Below are 26852 nucleotides of genomic sequence, written 5' to 3' on the forward strand. Positions count from 1 at the left end.
GACAAAGAGAGATAGTTATTGAGGTTGTCTGAACAATATTTATGAACTCTTGTATCCAGACAGGCGGTGGGTTTTTAACCATGGAAGTTGGAACACTTTTGGTGGGGAGGAGAGCAAAGGAAGAAGCCATATACTAAGACCAGAATAAAAGCAGGGTTTCTTTGGTATTGTATAGCAGCTCTGTGTATGTTACAGCACAAGACTGGCTAGTCTGCTGTGAAAGCTTCACTTAAACACTAATAAGTCCTTAAAATAATGAGGAAATTTTCGTATTTCCTAAAGAAATTTCAAGTCGTAAAAGTAACTTACTGAACAGTCTGAAGTATATGGATGGTATTATACTACTTTGCTTTCCATTTACTTCCCTGCAGATGGCAGCATTAATTCAGAAACCAGCCACATAATACTGACTGCAGCTATCCCAAGATACGCTTCTTGGCTGGTTAGTACACAAAAACTTACTTGAGGTTTTTTCTATACATACGGATTCACAAATGAAAACTTGTTATAAAAGTATGGATGTATGAGGAAAAAGTATAGAACTTGGGCACTGAAGCAGAATATTAATATATTAATACTAATCTGACTTTTGAATTTGGACATGAAGTGAAAAACTAATAAGTGGAAACAGGCTGATGGTTCCATTCATAACAAAAGTTTTAAATATTTAATTTTCACCACTTCAGTTTTTTACCTGTTTAAGGCCTGGGTGTTTTTCAAGTACACAGCGTGACTTTTGAAAATTCTGTTTATTGTGGGGCACTTTAGATCACTTACATGTCTGCCCCAACAGAAAGAAAGGCCTATTTCCAGACCTCTAACGTACTACACTGTGTTAGAGGTATAATTCCAATGAATGTTACGAAGTTGGGCAACGTTATGCCCTTTGGCAATCCATACTTCTTAAACACTTTAACAGTAATAAAAAAATCTTATTTTTAAGATCATATTTGTGACTATACAATATCATTTTCACCTAGAAAACAATTTAATGGGGAGTATGCCTTTGAATGTGTTTCAAGGAACTATTTCAGTCCCGTGGTAACACAGTATTGAAGAGCACAAAGCTGTCTTTGAGGCACCCTCATCTCCTGACTATATCTATCTGTGGTACCTAAGGTTCTTGTCTGCCTTGAATCTTCTTTAATGCTTTTTATTTAATGTTTTTGGGGTTTTTTAAATTTTTTAAATGTTTTTATTTATTTAACGACTTGCTTTATCTACTAACAATACAAATGGAAACTGTTTCTGGCTACAGGTTGAAGATAGTGATGTGAAACTGTCTGAAAAGGCACAGCATATATTAAAGGTAAAAATAGACATTTTTGTTAAACTATACAAGTTACACTTTCAAGAACCAATATTCAAAAAATCTTAGCTGCTGGTAAAACTGACTTATGTTTGTTATTCCTCTTGAATAGACTTGCCTGTTCTACCCTGTCTCTTTCAGACTTTGACCTACAAAAAAAAATACATTGTGTGTAAAATTCAAGGTTTTCTTTCAAAGAACGACAAAACCCAAGAGCAAAAAGAGTTCTAATAAAGCTACGATTTCATAGAAGCCTCACTAAGTATTACCCATGGAGCTCACGTGTTTCAAAAAAACTCCCAAAACTCAATGCCGCTCTACATGCAACTTTCTTTTAACTTAATCAGCATGCTAAATGTCTAAAGGAAAACACTTTAAGCACTATGAAAAAAAAAAAAAAAGAATTTGGGATCTGGGAACATCTTAAACCACATGAGTTTCACATTTGTGGTTTAATTTGTGGTTACCAGAAATCTTCATTACAAATAGATTTATTTTCCTGTAATATACTTTTAGTTCAGTAGATTGACAATCTAAAACCAAAAAGCTATGCCTTGTGGTTGTGACAATAACTTGTAACTTAATAGCTGCTGGCAAAACCAAAAGCAGGGGGAAGTGCTTTTAAAAATTATACTCTTGACATGCTGTCTTTCACTAGTTCTTCTGTATCAATGCAGTTTAAAATTCTCTTAAAAGTTCTGACAGATGCTGTTTAAGAAAAATCTTCTTTTTCTTGAAGCAAAAGCATGGGAAAATATTCATGCAGTCTGTGATATTACTGTTTGTTTTTTCCGGTTTAGGAAGACAAATCTTTTCTGGGCACTTTACTCACTGGAGGTGATGGAGCGTATATTTGTTCTAGCAATCCCCAGGCCATGCCTGCAGAAGGTGAGATGTGTTTTTTCAATTACTGATAGAGTTGGTGCACTTTTTTTTTTTTTAAACATGAGAGAGATGCACAGTTTCTGGGGTTTACACATCTGGTGAGCATACCTATATGTCGTGGTTTAACCCCAGCTGGCAACTAAGCCCCACCCAGCCGCTTGCTCACTCCCCCCCCCAGTGGGTTGGGGGAGAGAATCAGAAGAGTAAAAGGGTGAAAACTCATAGGTTGAGATAAAGACAGTTTAATAGGGAAAGCAAAAGCTGTGGATGCTATCAAAGCAAAACCAGGAATTCAGTCACCCCTTCCTATTGGCAAGCAGGTGTTCAGCCATCTCCAGGAAAGCAGGGCTCCATCATGCGTAATGGTTACTTGACACCATCATTCCGAACGTCCCCCCCTTCCTCCTTCTTCCCCAGCTTTATACGCTGAGCATGACGTCCTATGGTATGGAATAGCCCTTTGGGCAGTTGGGGTCAGGTGTCCCGGCTGTGTCCCCTCCCAGCTTCTTGTGCACCCCCAGCCTCCTCGCTGGCAGGGCAGTATGAGAAGCTGGAAAGTTCTTGACTTAGTGTAAGCCCTGCTCAGCAACAGCTAAAACATCGGTGTGTTATCAACGTTATTCTCAGCACAAATCCAAAACATAGCCCCGTAATAGCTGCTATGAAGAAAGTTAACTCTATCCCAGCCAAAACCAGCACTCTATGCCATCGTCTTAAGCTTTCTTTCCATTTGCCTTTTCAGCTTTCTTTTGTTAAACTCCATGTTTTACTTTTTTGTCCCCAAGTTCTGCTTGAAACTTCTAGTCCTAGAAGAGGGATTCCTGTCAGAGCCATAGGCTTGCTTTTGAGGCACGCGGGACTTGCCTTACATGATTGAGAATGAGTCTTTGCAGACCTGGGAGATGGCTTTCTCCCGTAGTTAAAGTTCGAAAGCATGCACGAACTGGCTTCTTCTGTCCTTAATGGATGGTGTGCCATGTTTTCTGCTTCTTCTGTACCTATATGAACATTAGGTTGGAAAAATTGGGCATTACAGTAGTGACAGTATGGCATGGGCTCTCAGCTCAAAAAGTGAAGGCAAATACTACCTTTTGGACAACGTGGTATGCTGTCTGTGATGTAGGAGGGGATTGGTATGATTTGCTTCTAAGTTTATTTACAGCCTTGTGTCCTTTGCTCTAACCGAAGCCTCCTCCTGGAGCTGACATGCTGTTCCAGTTTTTTTCATTGTCATTTTCACTCAGGAATGTCAGTGTTTATTCGCACAGATGCTCACCGTATTACAGAAGGATGCTCGATCTCGGTCCTTTTCAGATTCAATTAAGTTACTGCTTTCTGACACGAGATTACTAGTAACAGTCTTAGATCATTCCTCTTCTTTGGGTACCTTTTTCTTCAAGAACTTAAGTAATATGAATATCCCAATACTGCGACAAAAGAAAATTTGGGAGGACTGTTGGGAGGGGTTTCCCTCACTCCACAGCCTTGTGTTAATGTGCCTCGCCTTTGCCTTGAGAACTCACAGAAGAATAAATAGAAGTTGATGAATCAAAACATGTTTCTTAAGGCACATTATTTTTATATTCCACTGTCCATAGAGGGTACTGGTGTTCACAGTATTGATGTACAACAGAAGATAACTAATATCTGACATCTAAGTGCTTAGAATAAGCTGATGATCTTTAGGGGAAAATCTTTAGCTTTATTGTTTTTGTAGTTATGCAAAGAGACTATTGAGGATAAATAATGATGTACAACGCAATTAAATAGTGACTTTCACATAGCAGAATTTACCTTTGCTCTAATTGAACAGATTTTAAAGAACGAAAGTTAATGCAGAATAACTTATTTAGCTATTTTGCAATACAGTGCTGTGGGCACAGGTTCACTCAGTAAATAGCTAAGGAAAAGAATGGTGAATTTTTTTTTTTTTTTTTTTTGGCTTTGTGAAAACTGGCTGTGACTGCCCCAGTGGAGCAATTTTACTTTTTCCCTTTTTTGGGGAGATTCATGACGTTAAATGTTTTGATAACTCTTGGGATGGAGAGTTTTAAGTAGGTGGTATAAGGACTATTATGTAACACTTCCAACGAGCGAGATATTTTCTTAGGTGTCAAGTGCAAATGAACTTGATCTCGTTCCCTTTTACATACGCTGCAAGACAGTTTGCTGTGCTCTAATTTGGGCCCTACTGAGGTTGCAGCTATGTAGTCTGGCAAGATGAGGTGAAAAAAGGTGCTGTCAAACAGGTGCTCATCTTCCCTCTCTGTCACTTGTGTCTTACTATAATAAGGTATACATTCATGACTAAAATGCATCAAAAATTTTCAAGCTGTTAAACCTTTTCCTTAGTATGCTAATACAAGTGCTGTGTTATGGATTTTTGTAGGATGAACTTATCTGAGTCAATCAATCTTGCCAATTAAACTCTCTCTTCGTGATTAATCACTTGTGGAAAATAGACAAGTAGTATATCAAGTTGTTCTTGATACAATTCACTGACTTCCATGTTAAAGGAAGCCGTTTTCATTTGGATTAATTAATACTCTTTTTGGCTTGCTTTTCTGTTACAAAAGAATTAGCATCTCTGACTTCTTTTCTTTCCCCATTGGCACATTCTCTCTGAAGTGTGGTATTCTGTGAGATTTGACAGAAATGTACTTGAAGTGTTGTATTTTGCATTTTTCTTCCTCGACCACTCAATAGAAGGCACGTACCTGTGCTGTGCCTTGGATTTTGTGAGCACTGGAAGCATCAGCAATGAACATCTTGTATACGTAAACTATTAAACCTCCACATTTATGTAATTACATATGGCTTTGTCTCCATTCTAATTGCTCTGAATTTTTTTTGGCTTTAAAAAAAAAGGCCACAAAATATTTATGGTAAGTGGGTTCCAGGGGATAAGTCAAATGCAATCATAGTCATGATTCCTGCCCTTGATAGTGAGATCCAGTAAAGATCAAATGGTTGTGCTTTGAATGCTGTCTAGATACTACGCCAAATCTTTACTCAAATGTACTGCATGTTAAATACGACAAAATTCTGCAAGAACAGAGATTTCTTCCTCAACAAGAGGCGGCATTTATCACATGATGCTGAAATATTGACATATACCTAATACAATTTTTTTTTTCTTCCAAACTCTAGGCAAATTGTACTTCTTTTCAGATGGCATTCTTTTTTCTGATCCCCACCATGGCAGCATTTCCATTTCAAAGAACCATATGAGTTCCATTTCTCTCTATGATGGGGTGAGTATTTTGTTTGTTCCTACTGTCATAAACTTTTAATCAATTTTTAACAGTACTTCTGTAGGGTACCAGTACAAAGTTTTGATTTCAGTTGCAGTTTTACAAGTATGTGTGCAAAACTAATAACTGATGCAAATCTCTACACTTTTGGTATTGGTTAGCTTAACCAGTTACTGATTAGCTAAACTGTAGGGAGGAGAGAATTTTGTATTAGACTGAGTTATCAATGTGGTTTTAATAGTGTGGAAAATTGCTTTTTATTAAAAGAAAAATTGCAGAACGCTGCATTTATAAAACATCTAGCAGTCTTAAGTGATGGATAGAGAAAAGTTCAAGGCCTTGCGAAGTCATATGGTGTATCGGAGGGTGAAATGCTGCCTTCTACTCAAAATATACTTAACCTTCAGTCCAGTGGTCATGGCAGCGTACTTCTTATCTCTGGAGAGGTCACGAGCAGCGTCTGTCTACTGTCGTAGAGTGTTGTGTAACTGACAGGGTGAAGGGGGAGTGGCTGCTTCATGTTTCGCAAGCTGAGAAGTGAGAAGGAAAGGCATGTTGCATGTAATTACACATAGTCTGAGTAATTACAGTAAAAGACACAACGTTACGCGTAGACTTTTGCCATTCCTGTGTGCAACCTATATCACTTCACTTGGCCAACTTGCCTCGCTAATAGTTTGGTCTTCTGGCTAGTGGGAATTGAGAGTTAGGTTAGTGATGGCAACTCAGCTTTTTTTTTTCCTCTTCAATGCAGACACGCTGTGTTAACTATCACTTTTTCAGAACGGAAAAGAGGTTATTTTGGTTGGTTATTGTTTCCTAAGCACTGAAAAAAAAAAAAAACCCCTCTTGTTTCCTTTAGTTTCTTTTTTCTTCAGGTACAGCATTACCCATTTGTTTAGTGACCTCCAGAAAGCATTGTGTTGCTATGATTTCATCATATAATGGAGGAAATCAGTAAAATACAATAAAAGTATGTGATTCAATTGAGATGAAAACACAACAGTGAAGAGAAATTTACCTTAGCTGCCTTTTCTTGTATATCATATAGATTGCCCCTTGATAGTTTAAGAAGCTATTTTAAGACTGACCTTCCTTCTATTGTTTGATTCAAGACACTCACTTTCATAAAACTAGCTATTTGTGGGACCTGGCTATCATTCTTGAACTGATGCCAGATTTTTGTGTAAAGCTAAACCTTGACAGAGAGCATTTTATTGTTCAACTGACTTGGCATAATAAAAGGGTGGAGAGCTTAAAATGTTAAGAAGTGACAGGAGAAGAAGGGTAATTGTTAGTATGCTTTTTCCGACAGTTATTGCAACAACAATATTGATGGAAAAGAAAGGATAATTTAATGCTAGGATTAAAGTAAAAGATACAAAGACTTTAAGTATGCAAAGCACAGTTTCTTAGCAGCTCTGTCACCATGTCTGCTAGATGCTTGTCTTTTTAACTTGAAAATGTCTGCACTTCTGCCTCCAACCTGTGCTACAAGCTTTATTCTGAGAAGCTGGGCACCTGGCTGCCACCTAAGCTCCTGAAGTCCTTGAGGCTCATAGACATCGACTGCAGAGAGGACAGGGTAGATTCCTCACAAAATTGTACTGCGAAGGTCTGAACAGAAACCATCCCAATCTTAGCAGAGTCAAACGTAAAAAATCTCCCATCTCGTAAGGCTGCACTATTCTAGCTTAGTACCAGTTGTCCTGGCAGTAAAAGAAAACCCAACAGGCTACACTGCCACCCAGTCTCCAAACTCCTAGGTTTATTTCTTTTTCTTCTGTAGCTGTTCAGTGTCTCAGTAAACTGTATCAAGGCATCTTTACTGTACAGAGCTTAAGATGCTATGTGCTTGATTTTAAGGTCTTATTTAAGACCAAGTATTTCAGCTTGTAAGTACCCGAATCCAGCATTTATTTTGGCCATTAATCAAGTGAACAAATATTACTAAGTAATACTTAGATTTCATGATAACATTAACATCTTGGTAAAACTTTGAACTGGATTCTTTTAACCTAATGTCCGTGGGGGTTATTGCTGTTTCTTTTCAGCTTTTTTCAGTTTGTGAAACTCTAAACATTTTCCGGGAGCAGGAGCATATTCTGTTGGACATTTCACATGCAGACTGCAGCATGTATGAGTTGGCCTTTTAATCACTTCTCATGAAATCTGTAAGCTATCCTGCAGAATCCAGGATCTGTGGACCAAAATGTTCCAAAAGCCATTTTCTCTTTAAGAGAAATTGTTCTCTCTTAGGAGAATATTTCTGTGTGTTCTTCAGTAACCTCAATGACTTTGAGAGGATTACTTTTGTAATTAATCCCTCAGTCAGCAAAGGGTAGAGATTCTGTTTGCAAATGTCTCTGAATTGATACCGATTCTTATGTAAGTGTTCCCTAACCTGAGATTTTTCTTCTCGACAATTAGTAAGTAGAGTTCTTTGCTTACTTTTCCTGTTGAAAGGGAGATGGATGCTACTCAATTTCTGATTTGAACCCGAAGTAATGGAATCCCCATTTTCCAGGGATGTTTCACGCTGCTGAATTGTACTGTTTTTTCTAATACTTTGATGTGAAAAAAGTTACAAATCAAAGCTTGAGCATAAAACACTTCAGCATCCTGCAAAGTTGTACATAAATGCCTATCTTGAAATCCAGAAAACCAAGGGTCAGTGGTGTTTTATTAGAACAAAAATTGGACAACCTGAGTTCAGTGCTTCTGAGGGAGATGGATCTTGAGGGCTTCAGCTTCCTGTTGGTGAAGACATAATTCAGGTGAAGAAGCAACAGATTGAGTAGAACTTGTGCTCATTAAAGAATCCGAGGGAAACAGGACACTTCCAACGTGCAAGTGACCTACACTTTAAAATGCAGGCCTGATAGTTGTATCTCGTTACAGCATGGTTCCTTTCAGGTCAGAAACTCAAGAGCATGGTATTAAAAAATGTTTGCAATAGCACCATGCCATCCTTCTAATCTTTTTAGCTGACATGTAATTCATTCTTCCGGGGTATCTGTGTCAGAGGAGATGTGTGGGTATAGATGAAGGTGTCTTTGTTGTGAAGCATTAGCAGAGGAAAGGGCTAAAGGTCTAGTTTTTGCTAGAGGGAAGAGAGTAGATATTAAAATGCAAGCTTTTCTTTTTGAGACAAGACAAAGCTTAGGTGATTAGAACAATCTCAGATGCTTTCTTTAAAACTTATGATATCTCTAATAGCTGCAAAGTAGAAACTGAGGAGTACTGTAAGTGGCTGCAGTTGATCCTTCTGCTCCATACCTGCGCTATGCAAGCTAATGAATGTTCAGATCTTTATGCGTGCCTAGCTATCGCTGTAGTAGTTCTCTTCTGATCTCTGCTATTTAATGTATGAAGCCTTTTTTTCACTTTCAGTAACTGTTAATTATAATCTGTGCTGTTTTTCCCTTTCTAGGATTCAACCAGTGTTGTTGCTGCTCTCTTTATAGACATCAAAAGTTCCTTGCTTGCTCATTTACCAATTGAATTCCATACCCGAGACAACTTTTTGATGATTGCACTTTTCCCCAAAACAAAGATTTATAAAGCTTTTTATTCACAGGTAAAGTAAAAAAAGATTGGTTTGGGTGGGGGGAAAACCACACAATTATTTGGGTTCTTTGGGTTTCAGATGAGAGGCAAGGGTGAATTTGTTGATGTCTGTCTTAACTGATTAAAATTGGAAAGAAAGGGTTTATTTCTCACTTAGCTGAGCCACTAAAGCTTGTCACCTGGTAAGTAAATACAGGAAATGTTAAAGTTCAAGGTCTTTCTTGCGTCAGTCTTCACAAGCAAAACTTTTTCCTATCTCGGTGAACAAGCACAGTTTAGAAAGGAGAAAGGGCAGTTAATACTGGGGGAGCATCAAGTTAAGAAATATATTGAAAACCTCCTCTATGAAGCTGGATGGGATTCACGGAGGGTATTGAGAGAGACGGCTGATGTGATTTTTGAGGCTGCTTATCTTTTACATAAAATTAGGGTGTTGCAGTAGGAAGGGCTGTTACAGATAACTTTTTCAGTAGTGGCAGATTAACGTAACAAAGGGCAGTAACCATGGATTGCAGCTTTGAAGATTCAGACTGAATGTTAGTAGGAGGTTGGTGCAGTGACTGGAACAGGTCACCCAGACAGTGAATCTCCACCTTATGAAGATTTTGAAAACTTGGCTGGACCAGGTCATGGCTGAGCTGATCTGTGCTGCCAGCAATAGTCCTGCTTTGAGCAGGAGGTGGGTCTGGAGACCTCGAGAGGCTCTCTTCCAACCAGAAACTTATTCGCTGTGTGACCTATGGCGTCTGCCTTGCAGACTCGAGATTGTCATGGCCCTGTAGACCTTCCCAGTCCTTCCCAGGAGCATTATTGCTCCTGATCTTAGGAACTTGCACGTGTGAGAAACTTTAACTTATGTATGCGTTTCTAGTGATTGTGTTGCTTGTTAAGTTTAACGCTCACCATGTGCTTTCATTTTGTCTTCTGAAGCCAGTGAGTGCTCTAAAAGCTTGTTTTTTAGTAGTTGCATTTTAAATGTAGCCCTGGTATATAATTGGCTACAGCAATTGTATGCAGTGGCAGAGGTTCTATTGTGTTTTTTTGTGGTTAGACACATTTGGATCGTGATCCTGAGGGAAGTTTTGTTAAAGTCTTTAAGTATCCCATATGGCATTGTATTATTCTCTAAGTAGATTGGCTTCGTGCATTGTAATGCATAGGCTTTTAATAAACAAAACTTTATAACAATAGCACTTTTGAGGAAATGAGCCTGGAGATTTTAGGACTTCACAAGGGTTTTAGTATGCGATCATAACACTGGACTGGAAAAGACCACCTAGCTCAGTGAGTAGTCCCCACTGGTAATATTAATGTTACCGTAAAATTTCTCCTCCTTTTATCTTAAGTGTTTAGATTACTCCCACTGTTCCACTATGTGAGTAGTCGGGAATATTTTGTTTGTTTGATTTTTGAATTTTCAGCATGTTTTATTAGGTCTACTTTTATATCTCTTTTTTCTTTTACTCTACCAGCAGACGTTATTGAGGTATTCAGAAATTTTGGACCTATTCTTTCTGGCTTATTTGGCCTAATAAAATAAAATCAGATCCTTTTTTAATCTATGCTTATAAAAAGTTCTCTTTTCCTCTGATTGTTGTAATACTCTTCTTTTGATCTGTTTTTTGGCTGTAGATATCCAAACTGTGTGTAGTATCTGAGATTTGTTTCTTGTACAGGGTGATAATAGTTCTCTGTTCTGAAAATGTTCAGAGGTACCCTTGGTTTGCCTTTACTTTTCCCTGCTGCCTTGAATTAATAGATGTGCTCATTTTTTGAGGAACTCCTTCAGGTCCTTTCTCCTTTGCTACCCCCCCATACTCTAGCTGATTCTAGAAATGTTTGTGTGCTCATTCTTGCCTTCCTCCTATTTTTGTGCTCGTACTTACCTTCCTCCTATTTTTCTTTCTCTTTCTTCCATTCTTACAGTTAGATCTATTTTTGCTATGAAGCATCTCAATGCTGTGTAGACTGTCTCCCAACTTAGTTCCCCAAAATGCTGTCAATTCACTTCTGTCTATGCCAAATTAATTGCAAAAGGTGTCACGGGACATTTCCTAAGCAACTGTGCTGGTGAATGTCCCCAGCCTTCGGCTGCTTTTTTTCGGTCCTATTTATTCCAGTCCTCCTTTGAGTTAGCTTTTTGCCAAACAGTTCTATACTGAGCTTCAGTTTCTGCAGTTTAACAGTTTCTCATCTGGCACCATACCACTTGCTTTGCTCGAGTTCAAGTAGATGAAACATGTCTTTTGTCTTGAAGATGTTATCTCATGAATGAAAACTACTCATAAGATCAAGTGTACCTGATTGTGTAAGCCATGGAAATATATTGTATGTTGTTAGTATTTGCCTGCAGGTATTTATTGATTTCCTCCAAAACTTTTTCTGAAAGTCTGCATGCCATTGAAGTCGCACAGATGTAATAGTCATTCTACAGACCAGTAGTTACAAAAATTCACTAAAATGTAGGTACTAGTTTTACTCTTCTACAGTCCTATGGCATGATACCTTGCTTACTGGACCTATGCTTTAATTATTCCAAGCCTCCTTGAAATAGGGAATGGCAATTACCCATTCCTCCAGATCTGAGTGTATTAAATTCCTTGTAACTGAGACAGTGGCAAGGTTTTGAGCACACAGAACTGGAATCTGGTTTGCAGATCCTGCGAAGACAGGACAGTACCTGTCGTATCCTCACTGTAATTGGTGGTGGAGGAAAACTTGCTTAGGCTTTGGGATGTGTTGATTTCTCTGGTTTTCTTCACCTTCTCCAGTGCCATAGCAGCTCTTTTTTTAAAAGTTCATTAAGTTATTTAAAAAGGACCGATTTATTTCCTTGGAGTTCTGTCTCAGTCTGACTTGCGTTTTCAGTTTATCCCTAGCCCTTTGCCTTCTAAAGAATACAATTTTCTGTTGACCAGTCCTTCTTTCCATTCCTTGTAGGCATTTTCCTTAGCCTCTTATATGTGTTTTGAAGTGGTTATTTGTTTGGTTGCATGGATCCTTCTGCACAAGCAATATTGTCTTTGTTAATATCAAGAGTTTATTTTATTTTTATTTTATTTTGATGTTTTTTATCTCAGTACCCTTGTGTTTAGGATGCCGGTTTGTTAATGGAAAGCAGTCTTTCCCCCCTCAGTTGTTTTGTCTTGCAGCAAATTATTGTGAAAAATGACAATGGCTGTTGCCTTTACTTATTAAAAGAAGGGAAATACCGAACACTTAAATGACTGTGTGATTCATCTGAATCTGATTTCTAGGTTCAGAGTGCCATTCATATTAATGTGACTTGGCTAGAGCAATAGGATGCGAGCCAAAACACTGTTCCCTAGAGAAATGAAGGGCTCCCTTTTCTTTTGTGAAGGAACAGAGTTTTTCTTAAATTTCTAGAAACGATTGCTGCGATCTTACTTCATGAAAATTACAATACTGCTTAAATTATATTAATAGTTATTAAGACTTACATTAATTCAGTTCCTGCTGCACTGCAGTTGGACTATAAATACCTAGCATATGCTATAACTAAAAGATACACGTGAATGTTACTGTTACTTTGGTGGGTAAACTTTTTTCCTAGGATTTTTTCCCAGCTATGAAGATGGGGGGAAAACTAGACCATTTCAGTGAAGTTACTTCTTAAAGCAGTTCCAGTCTAGCCAAAGAGAAGCTTACAAAATCTGGTTTGTGGAGACTTCTTCCATATTTTGAATTCTTGCAGCAAACCCAGTATTGTGAAATATTTAATGGCTAGTTAAAATGCATGTATTTTTTTTTAGGTGAACAAAAACAATTCCTAAACAAATTCAAAACAAATTTTGCAAAATAGTGACGCTTATGCATAGGTCTGGTTTGTTCCAGGTTTTCTCTTCGTGGCAAAACCAGACAAACTCAGGATTATCTTTAAGGGTTGTCCAGGAAGAATTCTTGTCTGTGGAACAAAAGAGACTGTAAGTTCATGCCACTTACTCCAGTGTAATTATACATTAACTGTGTGCTACAATCAGAAAAACACTGTCGCTCACTGAAGATTTTGATAATCATTCAAAAAGGAATTGTTGCATTCTTAGTGCAACACTCACTTTATTTTTTTTTTTTACTAGGTAATATGTAGCCATCTGGTTTAAAGAAGATAAATTTCTAGGTTTCTTTTTTAACTAACCAATTAATTGATTTGCTTGTTTTAGGCATTCCAGTGTTCAGAAGCTATTTAATGCCTTGTCTTTTCCTTCTGGGGAAAGATGCAGGGAGCTGAAAATATCTGCTGCCCTTCCAGAGTTAGAGAGGTAAGAAATTATTTTTGTTTTCGAGGGATCCATTTTGTCAGAAATAATACAAAAATATGTTGGTATATGTAATACTCTTCTAAAAATTGCTTATTTAATAACTCTGTCTTCACTCTAGATATTCTGAGATTAATTATTTCCTCTCTAGGAAGCCTCTGTTTGACCTTTTAACAATCTTATTTTAGTAATTTCCCAAATATTTATATGAATGAAGTCTTTTGGTCTTGATTGTAAGAAAATAAAACTTTTTTTTTTTTTTGAAAGGTTTGTGCAACATTTTACTGTCAGCAGCGTCAGTCACGAGCCAATAATGAGAGCACATCTTCCTATTTTATTGCAACAGTCAGAAATCATTCCTGATAGCAAAGCAGAAACTGATAAGGTAAGGAAGCAACCCAACAATACTTCCTATCCCTAGTATAGAATATTTAGCAAATATTCTGTCTGTCGTTACTTCTGTTGCAGGCAATGCAGTAAAGTACTGATGTATGTTTAACCGTGCTCTCTGCTGCCTCCTCCAATACCATCAGTTCACGCTGAACTTGCTTCAACTCAGTTTCCTAGAATAAATTGCTTTGCCCTGTTTTCCTGATTACATTACTTACATTTTTTTTTCATTTAAACAATCTTTTGGAAGATAATGGCTAATGGCCCTTCAGCCTGATAAAATAGAGGCAGAAAATGAGGCATAGATCTTCAAGTGAACAGTTTTCTCTAATGTCCAGAGAGAGTTAGCCCTAAAGCAGTAGCTTGTTTTTATGAATTGCTGAATAATTTAACTGAATTGTTCTCTGGAACATAAAAGTCCTTTAAATAGCATAGAGGTAGCACATGATATTTAACATTTGCTGATATTATCTGTAGAACACTCAGTTCTCTATAGGGGCAATAACAATTGTCAAACTTAAGGAGTGCTTTAAATAGCATTTTTCAGGGAAAATATTTCCTTGTAACTTTCCAGCATTTGAAATCTGCTGTAAGCAAGAAGGTCAAAGCAGCAGGAATATAGTCTTTCTCTTTGAATATTGCAATGTGGTGGCAGCCTTATTTCCTGGGATCCAGTTCAGAGACCATACTGACACTTAAATTATTAATTAATAAACCTTTATTAATGTTTTAAAATCTGTTTTTAAGGTTAGTTTAAGTGGGTTTGTGTATGTTTAAAAAAAAAAAAAAGAAAAATCTTTCTATAACTTTCATACCAAATTCTATAAAACACGCAAACTTAGTACCTCTGATTTTTCTGACTTACTTCTCTATATCTATTATCATGAATACTCATTTTCTGTGAGCATCCGACAGTGATTTTGAGGATAGGATACAAATAGTCTGCAGATGGGTATCTTCAAATATCATGTAGAAACTGGAAGAGGTAATTTGTTAGTAACCGGATAATATGCAGTGTGATGGCTGATTACCACTGACATAATTTAAGTGCAGCGCAGGACAGAGTTGTTTTAGTTGTGTTTCCTCCAGAGCTCACTTGCTTACTTCTGTAGCACACTCCAGTATATAGTGTAGAACTATATCCATATACTTTAGAGATATGCTCTGACTTCTTACCAGTGTTTCTTCACTATGATCCCTCTCTAAATACCACAAGAAATACACATAATGGAAACAGAGGCGCTTTATGCGGAAAAGCTGTTGGTGTGTTAGAGCTGTTATTGTGCAGCCTCTTGCCCATCCTACTCAAAATGCAGCTTTGCTGGAATAAATTTTGTGTATAGCATGCTCGGTTAAGTATCAGAAACCTAGAGTTGCTCTTTGGGTTTGACAAGGCTGTTTGACACACACCATCGCTTTTTGAACCATTTTGCTCAAATACTGTTCCGTGTATTTGAATGTACCCTTTTCATCGTAGGAAACATAACCTGTTTGGTGTCTTGCAGTGTTTTGTCTGACATTTGCATTAATACTTCCACTGCAGACTAGATTTTGATGTAAAGGTTTTGATAATACTGTTTGCTGTATTTGTTAATTATCCTTTCACTGTATTTAAGGTGTGAAAACCAAGAGAAAATGCATCTTTCTAAAATGATGCATATCTGAGTAATTGCGTAAACACAATGACAGTTCCACACTATCTTGCTGTTTCTGTGGTTAGTGTCACTTAATTTTGGGTTAGACTTAAGATTTTATCAAGATAGAGAGCCTTACGTGTGTGCAATTGTTGTAGCTCATTTCTAGTGTTCAAGTTGCCCCCCTTCTTATCTGTTCCCTGTGTTTTAGGTGGTCATCACCATTATAACTGGTCTTCCGGGATGTCGCTGCAGTGATCTATGCGCTTTTCTTGTAACTTTTAGCAAGGAGCACGGAAGGTTTGTATAGTTCTGGTTTTACAGGCCAAAACAGTGGTTATACTAATCACCAAAGAACTACTCAGCGTGAAGGAAATGAAACTATCAATGTTTCACTTAATTTTTTTTTTTTTTAATATCCCAGTTTCTAATTTGTAAACAGGTGTGTTATAAGAATAAATTCAGTAAATACTATGAGGCACCTTAACTAGTTCTACGTAGCACAGTGTAGGGTAGGGTATATTACTTCAGTTCTATTACTTCAGGTCAGGTATCTCATTTAACTGTGTTATGCCAAGTAGATTTGCCCTTAGATTTTAGACATTTAGACAAGAAAAACAGCACAGGAGATTTCTTTGTTGATATTCCATATTAAGAATACCACAGGTATCACTGTGGATATATGATGTGTGTCTGGAACTATCACTGACGCTACCAGCGGTTAAGAATAATCTTAGAAGGGCCAAATGAATCCTGCCTTCAGCAAGTATGGAAGTCGTTGCAACTTGAAGGAAACGGGTGAAGAGCTTCCATTTATTGACTTGTGGTAGTGAGTCTAACTTGCATTTTTCTTGGAGAAAAGACTGTACTAACAGTCCTTGCTACAGCATCGTTTTTAATCTGGCCTGGTTTCTATTTTACAGTAGCAGGAGATATATTCAGGACATCTATTGTATGGCAATAAGATAGATCTACTGCAGGAATTTGCTGTTCTGTGTGTTGATACAGCTTCTGGAAAATCAAAAAAGGAAGTTCTTATCCTTTTAAATCTTACAGCCAAACACCTTAGCAGTTAATCTTAGTAATGTGCTGGACTGGTTTTTTGTATTACTTTTAACTCAGTGTTTTGATACTAGCAAGTTGATTCAGAATGGTTTTGTGGTTCTGGTTTTAGGGCAAACATGTAAGGTGACTTTTGAATGTTCTGTAATAATACATTTCATTATGTTTTCCTGCAAATGTCATTGTTACTTTTATTTTTGCAGTGAAATATTTCCATGCCGAGAGTCTTTTGAATTGGATTCATATAATTTTTGTTTACTGCATCCTAACAAAGATCAGAATTACTCATATGATATGCTGCTTTGAAGAAGTTGTTGAACATTGTTTTATTAAAAAACAACAACAAAAAACCACAAAACCTTTTGGCAGTAATGTAAAGAATGTGCTTATGCTGGAAACAATAGAAAGCCAAGTAAATTCCTCTTTCCCATGTGGTATGAGACGCTTAGGGCTTGTCAAATTTATTTTTGGTCTGTTGGTTCAAAATAAAAAGAAAACAGAAATCTTATGTCATAGAACATTAACTTCTTTCCTTGTTTTCTGTTGTTTAGGTGGATAGTTTATCGGCAAACTATGGATAGTCCTGAATGTTTCAGTGCAACCCACTTCCAGCGTTACCTCTCCAGTGTCCTGGAGGCTCAGCAAAACCACAGCATCCGTCAGTCCGCTTATGCTAAAAAGAGCAAGCGTCTCTTAGTGGTCCTGCAAGGGTAAATGTTTGAAACTGTTTAAACTGTTGCGTAGAGTAAGGGATTTTCTGTTCCCTTCTTATTTCCAAGGCATTTTTAAACTTTCCCATCACTCTGAAGCAGTCAAATATCTGTGCTAAAGTGTGGTACTCTCTAAATTCTGTTTTACGTATGTACGAAACTCGGCTTTTCTGCAACCTGTTAATTTTATTGCTTGTTGCATTGGAAAAAAGGTGTCCGTGGTCTTCCTTCAATCACATGGAAGAAAGGACTGCATTTGGTGGTTCTTCCCTATTTAGGAGATTGACTGTGATTTTTGGCTTCTCTAAAGAAGTTTTCTTGCCCTTTCCAACTGCATCTTGGACCATTGTTAAATGGCACTTTATTGGTGCAGCTGTGTGTGGTTTGGTTTTGGTTGTTCCCCCTTCCCCGGAGGTCCTAGATAGAGAGGTGTTTGCCCTTCAAAGGCTGGTGAGAGTTCTTCATGCTGGTTATCGGTCTTTAAAGACTGCTGGAGTACCGGTTGTCTGTTTTTAAAGCCATAGATTTAGATGAGGGCAATAGAGCAGAGATAGCTTGGGACTGTGTTGCAAGTTGCACTCCAGAGCTGCAGGTGAGTATTACTGAACATTACCTGCTATAGTGTTATCTTAATATTTAGAGGGAGTGTTGTGTTGTAGTCCCTGTTAGTACACAAATTAATTATTGCTAATTTTTCCCAACAGACATGTATTTTGCTGATAACAAAACAAAAAAACATGGAATAAATGCACAACTTTTTACAGAATGCAGAAAAGCTTGTTAGCTGAGTTCTCACTCTACCTTTCATGTATAATTTTCTTTGAAAATTTGCTAAAATATTAAAATCATTTTGATGAAAAATGGGGATGGAGCACCTCCCTATTTCTTTCAGAGGAAGACTTACTGTCTTTAAAGCATTAGGTGACTGAGTATGTTTTGGTAAGTTTTAATTTAAGTTGCTTCAGAATAGAAATTAATTTTAGGAAGTGTGATACGGTGTGCCATAAAGATTATAATTATATCTCTCCAGTGCTTACAGTACCTTAAACTTTTGAAAGATCAGTGACTGCTAGAGAATCTTTAATAAATAAATTCATAGTTTCCATAATTCAGTGGTCCATTCAGCTTGCAATATTTTTTCCTCCAAATAGAAACTTAAAAGCCTAAGCTACTGTGACTCTTACTGAATTTTTTAAACAGAGAACGAGGGTGCTACAGTAAGCATAAGAATCAATCTTTGCTTTTTTCCCAAGTGTTTAGCATCTTTGTGTGCATAGATGCTTGCTTTGTCTTTGCATTTCTGGTAGTCCTTGCTTTGATCTTTCAGCAGTACTAGCTACAAAAAATGTGATACAAACTTTCAAAGTTCCAGTTGATAAACGATATGAAGAAAGAGAGGCAATATTGCATGCATGTGAGGTGTTGTCCAAATAAATATTTGTGTGATTTTTGCACAACACTTCTTATATGGTATGTTTTGACTCTCTGTACTTCAAAATGAACAGCCCTGTAAAGATAGTGACCCCTTAAACTGCCAGCAGAAAGCAGGCTGTCAAAAATACTCGATATTCACTCGATTATTCACTCGATACAGCAGGAGATATTGAAGTAAGACTGATTAACGTGTTTTGGATAAATGTCAGGTTTTTTGTGGTGTAAAGGTGAAGCCACTGAGCTATCTCTGTTTGACGTTTCCACCTCACGTGTAGCACTTGAACTAGTATCGTCTCCAGTAAGTTTGCCCGCTCTTTGTCTGAGTCAGTAGCAGGTAACACAAACTAGCTTGAGGGAAGTACTGCCCTAATCTGGCTGCAACGGTTTTGGTTCCCAGGCTACCAAGTGTTCATCTTTTTCACTAAGGGCATATATATGGAGCTTAGCATTTTCTTCATTGTGGTCCATTCTGATAGTGCTAAAAAGCATGATTTTTTTTTTCCATGTTTGAGTGAGATACTTTTTTTTTCTTAACGTTAGTAGGATGGTATAAAGCTCAGTGATGTACAAAGTAACTGATGTTCTGGTAGCAGCACTGGCTTCAGGAGTGGTTAATTATAGGTTTTCCATTCTTTTCTGAGTAGTTGAGTGTTGGTATAGACAGCTTTAAAGTAGTTGGAGTTCTCTAAATAACCGATAACTGACAATACAGTTTTGAGAGAAGGCTGTAACTGGCTGAGACATAAATATCTGGAATAAAAACTCAGGTTCACCCAAACTTTGTTATCATACAGAAGTATAATAGAGCAGTGTCTGGAGTACTGATAAATAATGGACGTGCTAATTATAGAAGCATGTTTAAATTGGGATGCTGAGAAGTGAGAGGTGTTGGTTTTTAATTTCTTTTTTTTACTTGAATAGCACTTAATATGCTTTGCAGTAGGCATAAACATGCTTGTGTTTACATTATGCTTTTTGTGCTTCCTGAAAGCCAGACTTTTCAGTTGTTCAGTGCAAAGTTTATACTGCGTTTCTCTGCAGTTGTCAATAATTTATTTCTAATGTTACTTGCAGTCTGCTTAATTTGTCTGGATTTATCAAGTTTTGCACTGCTTTGTAACTATTTTGGTAGGCTTTTTTAGAAATCTAACCTTCTTGCAAGCAATTGATTTCTTACGAGATGTTGAAATATGTCATTCTGTTTCTCTGAAACCATATTTCATTCTGTTTTCTTACAGATATAGTGATGTTATTGATGTTGTACAGGCTCTGCAAACTCATCCTGACCCAGATGTGAAGTCGGCTTTCATCATTGGAGCAGTTAATACTTGTGTAGAGCCACTGAGTTGCTATATGGAACATAGGTATACTTTAAAATATTTTGACTAGTTTGAAAATAGATATGTAAGTTTATGGGATCACTTTTATAATAACTAGAGATATATGGTGGTTAAATGCCATTGCACTGTCTTATAGCTCATAAAACTGCTAGGTAATCCATCTTGCATGAACTTTGAAGTGCTGTTTGGTTTATAAGGATGATACTTGATTTCCACTAGGTATATAATTATATAGTATTAATAAAAGTTTAGCTTGTGGAAGAATAAACAAAGATTGTCGTTAGCATACTGCTTAAATGTGTATACTCTGGCTAAGGACTTTGTAAAATCAGGACAGTCGACTGTCCCCTCATGTGCTTTTTAACTCATTCTTTTTCTTATGATCTTTTTGTAAGTATGACTAAAAATTGAGACGTGCATGTCAGTTTGGGTTATTGATTGTGTCACTACTTTTGGATATTAAATGAAGACTTTACGGATTTAAGATACGGAACTTAGGGGAAGCAGTCCCAAATTTAGTGGAAAGGAATGACAAAGAACGGAAGCAAAAGCATTGCAAGTATTAAAATCTGATATCCTGGGTTACTGCAGAGGCAGGGTGGGGAGGAAACAGTAGCAAAGCCAAGTCACTGACATTTTAAAACAGTATAGTAAGGTTGCTGTTTCATAGTATATGTATGTGATCCACACTTCAACAAATATGGAACTAATTTCATGGACCTATCTGTAAAATTATGATACTTAAATTTTGCAATTATGCCTTGCAGCTGATTTGATAAAAGTAAGATAAAGCAGTTACAATTTTCACAGTTCTTCACATTGCTGCTATTTGTGATAAAACTCGGTGCATCACAGCTTAGAGGTGAACTGCCCAATCACTTTACAAAAGTGCATTCCTTAAACTTCCTAGGTATTTTTAAAACACTAACCAATATGCTTCTCGTGCTTTGCACTAGTCAATAAATAGACGTTACCTTACAGCTTCTTTTTGTCTCCATGACAAACACTGTAAATAAATAACAAAGATTTCATAAAATATTGTTGAATTGATGCTGGAGTGCTGTTTCAACTTGTTCTTTCCATAACTATAGGAAAGACAAGTTCCATTCCTAGGTTGGTTTTTTTTTGTTGTTTTTTTTTTTTTAACTTGCCAACGTGTTACTGGTCATGGTACTGAGTAGTATTTATAGCAGCAGTGGCCTGCAATCCTTTGACTAACATTGTTTGTCTCCTGAAGTGCAGTAGCAATTGAAGGAAGAGGCTTAGCCTATGCTGTAGACTATTTGTGTCTCACTTTGAAGTTTCTTCTGATAAGAACTTACCAAGTAGCCACATACTGCCAATGACAAATCTTTCAGTTGGGAAGCTTTGACGATTTCACTGTGAGAATCGAGAAGAGTGATTTTTAATGTCTGACTTGAAACTTTTGCAGTCAAGAAAATCAAAACCATTTCTTGTCTCAAAGTTCATTACTGTAGAGATCTAGCTCTTTCATGAGCCTAGGATGAAGCTCTTCCCTGTGTTGAATAGCAAGCCAGGGCAGCAGAGAGGTAGTTGAAGTGGGACAGATGAGGTACTATCTCTGGAGCTTTTGTGTGCATGATAAAGCTCATAAAAATAATTGTCGCTTGTCTGACACAGTACCAGAAATCGGTACAATATGTACAGAAAGCATTATGTACATACAATCTTTCCAGGAAGAGTTCCCACCATGTTTGGAAGGCACAATTCTTTAGGGCAAGCTTAAAATTCCTATTGTTTAAATAGTAACCTTTCTGAGTTCCTAGAATACAGAATAGATTGCGTGGTGGTAATTAGTTCTTACATCCATTAAAGAATTAAAACCATCCACAAAACAATTTTTGGGGAAGAACTCCTGAAAGACATAAACTGTGGGGATGTTCGTTGTATGGATTGAGGAAAAGAAACGTGAAAATGGGTTGGATAGGAAGTTGCTAGCTGTCAGTGTCCAAATGAATGCAAATGCTTTACTTAAATAATAATATCCATTCTTGATATACAAACTTCTGGTTTTTTTAGGCTTCTTTTTCCCAAGTTCTTGGACCAGTGTTCACAAGGTATGTGTCACTTTTCTTGACTTTGAGCTATACAGAACAAGTAGCTGAGCCATATGGCCAAATAAATACGTTGTAAATGCATATAGTCAAAGGATCATGATAAACTCTTGGAGGTAAGAACCATCTGTGCAGAACAATCTTTCTCTGCCTACATTATTAGACACCATAGGCGCACGGAGAAGATGTAAGAATCTGGAGCATGATGCATTCTGGTTGTCCTCATCTGGAGGATGGGTTTCCAAAGACCATGAGTTAAACTGCTTATCTTGAACTGTTGTAACTCGTGCTGTGTTGTTAATCTAGGAGCAAAATGGATTGGATTTGAGTTTCATCCTCTTTGGGGGAGGCATGGGGAAATGGAGCTCTCCTTTCATTTCTGCTGTTTTAGAAAGGGAAAAATGAACTGGTTACCTTATTCCCCATATCCTCTTCTTAATGCGGTGTGGAGGATCCTTGCAGGGTTCATTTGACATTGCAGCAGACAAAAAAGCTCACTTGCAGAACTGTTTCTTACCTGTATATTTAATTTTATATCCTGACTCTGAAATGAATCATTGACTTCATCCTCCTCCTTGTTCAGGCTTGGAACTTAGAGCAGCTGTTGGCATAAGAGGATATCATCCTTCCTGACCTATCATCAAATAAGTTCTTTATGTTTTCAAGAGAAGAAGCAAACTCGACTGTAGCACCTCTGTAGTTGTTCCTAACAGTTGTATAGCTGATTCACACCGTTAAGACCAGTACATGTGGTGTGTGTATATATGAGAACAGATCTCTCCAGTCAGATAATCTTTATTTTAGGCAGGCTATAAGCTCAGCCTGAAATTGGATAGACCGATGACAGTTGAGGTACTATTTTTTTTTTTAAGTCGTGTCGGACCACAGTTACTGCAGCGTGACTTTCTGATCTTATGCTCATGTCTTCCCAAGTGAACTGCAGGACTGTAATTTTTCTGTTTGTATTTAAATGCAGTTGTCAGAGTAGGATGCTGCACTTTTCTTGTGGCTATTTAGACTCTGTAGTGCTCTGTTTTCCTGCCAGAATTATGCCTCCTCCTATTCATGTGTGAAGGAAGCCCAAAAGAATGAAGTTGTGAACAAGCTGGAAAGTATGTAGGTGCTATTATATAAATCACTACTTTATTCTTATTTGCAGAAAAATGTTGATGCTCCAAACTGGGGAACTGACCAATAGATAACTATCATGATTATAGCCATGGGTGAAATTGAAGAGAGCAGGAGAATGTTAAGAGTTAAGAATATAACGAAGTATCAATAACTACTGAGAAGTTAAGAGTGCAAGCATGCCTCTTTGTTTTATGACAGAATAAAAAAAAAAAACTTAAAGCTATATTTTTTTGAAGTGCAGTTGTACGTACCTGATTGGGTAAGAATTTGTCATTGTTCAAGGAGGAACTAGAAAATGCTTAGGACAAGTATAGCTAATTTTCCTATGGTCCAAACACTGAAAGAAGGAAAAATACCAGAGGTTAGAAGAATGTTGTTCTGGCAGTGAATTACTTCTGCATGTTGCAAGGTTTTGTCATCTAGTTTTCAGATACAAAATGTGACATTAGATAGCCTAGAGGTCTATTCGTGCAAAGCAAATTGTTTCCCATGAATAGGGGCATTTTTTGTGTAAAAAGTTTTAGGAGGAAAAGTATGCTTTGAACTGAGATGTGGTACACTCTTAAACTTTCCAGACAAATGCAAAATTATATCACATGTATAGTAGAGAATTTACTTCTGCATAATTGAGAATTCTTTTCTGGTGCAACAATAGCAATATTTAATGAGACATTCACTGTGAGAGGTATTTGTCCTAATTGATTTTTTTTTTGTCACGCACCCCAGTAATATTGTTTGTGTTACTGTAGCATCAGTGGGCCAATGCCATGTCGTAATGGGCGTTGCACAAATCTGGAAACAGAAACTTGCAATGCAGGTATAAGACAAGGCAAATATGGGTAGAGGCAAGTCGGAATTAATCAGACTTTTGGGTGGTTAGCTTGTCCACATAACTATCTTGCAAATTTTGGGACCGAGTAGGGTTAACCTTTTGCTGCTGCTTTCTGGGTCCCTTCTATTGTGTGGCTTTCTGAAAGGGTACCTGTGCACGTGATCAACATGACATCATTTGACAACATGACATGACACTTTCTGCTTGGAAAGCCACAGACTAACAGAAACAGATGAAGATCAGGGAGAACTGATAAAGCCTTGAGCAGAGTGACCAACGTTAGCAGTTTTGTTTGGTCTCTCCCTTGCATGCTTGTTTAAACTTAAAAAAAAAAAATTCTTGCCACCATGAGTGTGCAGTAATTTCCTTTTGTCTCACTCCTTCCAAATATGCCTCTCAATTTTTTTTTTAATTTAATTATTTATTTTTATTTCTTGCACAGAAGCTGTAAGATGACACCTTACTAGTCTAAGGTGTCATTGGCATCTCTTGTGTTGTACATGAAGTTGTTTTACAGATTAAGACATCACCATTGTTGAATCACAGAATCGTATAGGTTGGAAAAGACCTTTAAGATCATCGAGTCCAACCGTAAACCTAACACTGCCAAGCCCACCACTACACCATGTCCCTAAGCACCTCATCCAAACGTCTTTTAAATACCTCCAGGGATGGCGACTCAGCCACTTCCCTGGGCAGCCTGTTCCAATGCTTGACAACCCTTCCAGTGAAGTAAAATTTCCTAATATCCAGTCTAAACCTCCCCTGGCGCAACTTGAGGCCATTTCCTCTCGTCCTATCACTTGTCACTTGGGAGAAGAGACCGACCCCACCTCTCTACACCCTCCTTTCAGGCAGTTGTAGAGAGCGATGAGGTCTCCCCTCAGCCTCCTTTTCTCCAGGCTAAACAGCCCCAGGTCCCTCAGCCGCTCCCCATCAGCCTTGTGCTCCAGACCCTTCCCCAGCTCCGTTGCCCTTCTCTGGACACGCTCCAGCCCCTCAATGTCTCTCTGGGAGTGAGGGGCCCAACACTGAACACAGCATTCGAGGTGCGGCCTCACCAGTGCCCAGTACAGGGGCACGATCACTGCCCTGGTCCTGCTGGCCACGCTATTGCTGATACAAGCCAGGATGCCATTGGCCTTCTTGGCCACCTGGGCACACTGCTGGCTCATATTCAGCCGGCTGTCGACCAACAGCCCCAGGTCCTTCTCTGCCAGGCAGCTTTCCAGCCACTCTTCCCCAAGCCTGTAGCGTTGCATGGGGTTGCTGTGGCCCAAGTGCAGGACCCAGCACTGAGCCTTGTTGAACCTCATACAATTGACCTTGGCCCATCGATCCAGCCTGTCCAGATCCCTCTGCAGAGCCTGCCTACCCTCCAGCAGATCAACACTCCCACCCAACTTGGTGTCATCTGCAAACTTACTGAGGGTGCACTCGATCCCTTCGTCCAGATCATTGATAAAGATATTAAACAGAACTGGCCCCAGCACAGAGCCCTGGGGAACACCGCTTGTGACCGGCCACCGACTGGATTTAACTCCATTCACCACCGCTCTTTGGGTTGATTGTACATTTGGGAGCAAAGAGGATCCATTATTTTTGTGTTTAAAAAAAAAACCAAACAAACAAAAAAAAAAACCCCAAACATATAAAAATATGTATTTTTAATCTATGCCTCCTGTTTCTTTACTGCTGCTATTGAACATACTGTTCCCCAGACTGCAAAGATTTTTTTCTTTAGATGAATTTCATCTAAAGAAAGATGAGTTTTCATCTTTAGATGATTCCTTATTTACACATAAGGAATTAAACAAAACTGGGTGGTCTTCAAAATGCAGTAGAAACCGAGATGCCAGTGACAATTTAAATAGAAAAGGTCAAAATTATTTGTTACTAAAGCTACGTAGGCATCTTCCAGTCCTCAGAAAGCTATTTTTCTTCTGGATTATCCTACCTGTCGGTCAGTTCGATATCAAGGACTGTTGCCTGCTAACCCAGGGCCAGGTTTTGTGGGATACTGGCACCTACAAGATTTATGCATAGATGTGTGCAGAGCCAAAGCTTGCAGGTTCCCCAGGCTCTGAGCAGTCTTCTGTTACTTCCAAGGTTGTGTGGGAGTTTACAAGCAGGAATGACAGCTAGTGCCCAAAAGCTGTTCCCCTTAGACAAGCGAAAACGAAGTGGGGAGTGATGGAGAAAGTGTATGGGTGAGGAGCGTGAGGAAAGATGCATAGGTTTCTGATTTGCTAGATATTTCATTCCTTGAATCTTTTTCTTTAAGCTTTGCCAGCTGAGTCCTTGACAATTACCTATTCTCTCCAGGGCATAGTGCTTCTACCTGGAATACATGTTTTGTAGCGTTTGTGTTATACAGCCTTTTTATTGTTGTGTGCCAACTTCACAGAAAGTATAACTATGTTTTTAATTAAACTTTTAAATCAATATCAAGTTTGGGGATATTAAGGAAAAACCCCACTGCGTGCGTAGCACACCCACAGTGTGGTGGTTGTTGATTAGCTTATTCATACTTTTCATCTTAATTGCATGATCTACATAATAATTTCAAGCATGCGTGTGACTTAAATTTCTAAGCATGCTTGCTGTTCTTCTCCCCGCCCTGTCTCTCTCAAGAGCAACTGTATATTGGAGAAAACTTAGATGTTTCTGAAATTGGAGCAGAAACTTCTGTGGGGGATTAAAAAAAGAGAAATACTAATGATGGAAATTTGCTTGGGCTATTATTAAAATTCTAACTTGAAAGGGTCAGTGATGCAAGTAACAGTGACTGGAAGCATATGGTATAATGTAAGTAGCCCAGAAAAATTTGGTATAGAAATGTCTGTGTAAGGAAGCCTCTGCAAGGATTAGTGTACTTTAAAGACTTCTGTAAAGATCAGGAATAACTGTAGGCAGCAGTTCATGGTGTGAGCTTCGTTACATATTCTG

General features: G+C 38.0%; 1 protein-coding gene across 4 annotated transcripts in view; it reads left to right on the forward strand.

Annotated features, from left to right (window-relative positions):
• DNAAF9 (dynein axonemal assembly factor 9) overlaps nt 1-26852 on the forward strand; it is a 79866-nt gene that overhangs the window by 39609 nt on the left and 13405 nt on the right. For all 4 annotated transcript variants that reach the window (XM_075499470.1, XM_075499469.1, XM_075499472.1 and 1 more), the window contains 12 exons: nt 372-442; nt 1259-1309; nt 2110-2197; nt 5345-5448; nt 8882-9028; nt 12874-12962; nt 13200-13298; nt 13563-13680; nt 15531-15619; nt 16933-17091; nt 19764-19889; nt 21906-21943. In XM_075499470.1, coding sequence (XP_075355585.1) covers nt 372-442; nt 1259-1309; nt 2110-2197; nt 5345-5448; nt 8882-9028; nt 12874-12962; nt 13200-13298; nt 13563-13680; nt 15531-15619; nt 16933-17091; nt 19764-19889; nt 21906-21943 — 1179 coding nt within the window. The remainder of the gene's footprint in view (nt 1-371; nt 443-1258; nt 1310-2109; nt 2198-5344; nt 5449-8881; nt 9029-12873; nt 12963-13199; nt 13299-13562; nt 13681-15530; nt 15620-16932; nt 17092-19763; nt 19890-21905; nt 21944-26852) is intronic.

Source organism: Mycteria americana, chromosome 4 (genome assembly GCF_035582795.1).
Source record: "Mycteria americana isolate JAX WOST 10 ecotype Jacksonville Zoo and Gardens chromosome 4, USCA_MyAme_1.0, whole genome shotgun sequence".
Lineage (NCBI taxonomy): Eukaryota > Metazoa > Chordata > Aves > Ciconiiformes > Ciconiidae > Mycteria > Mycteria americana.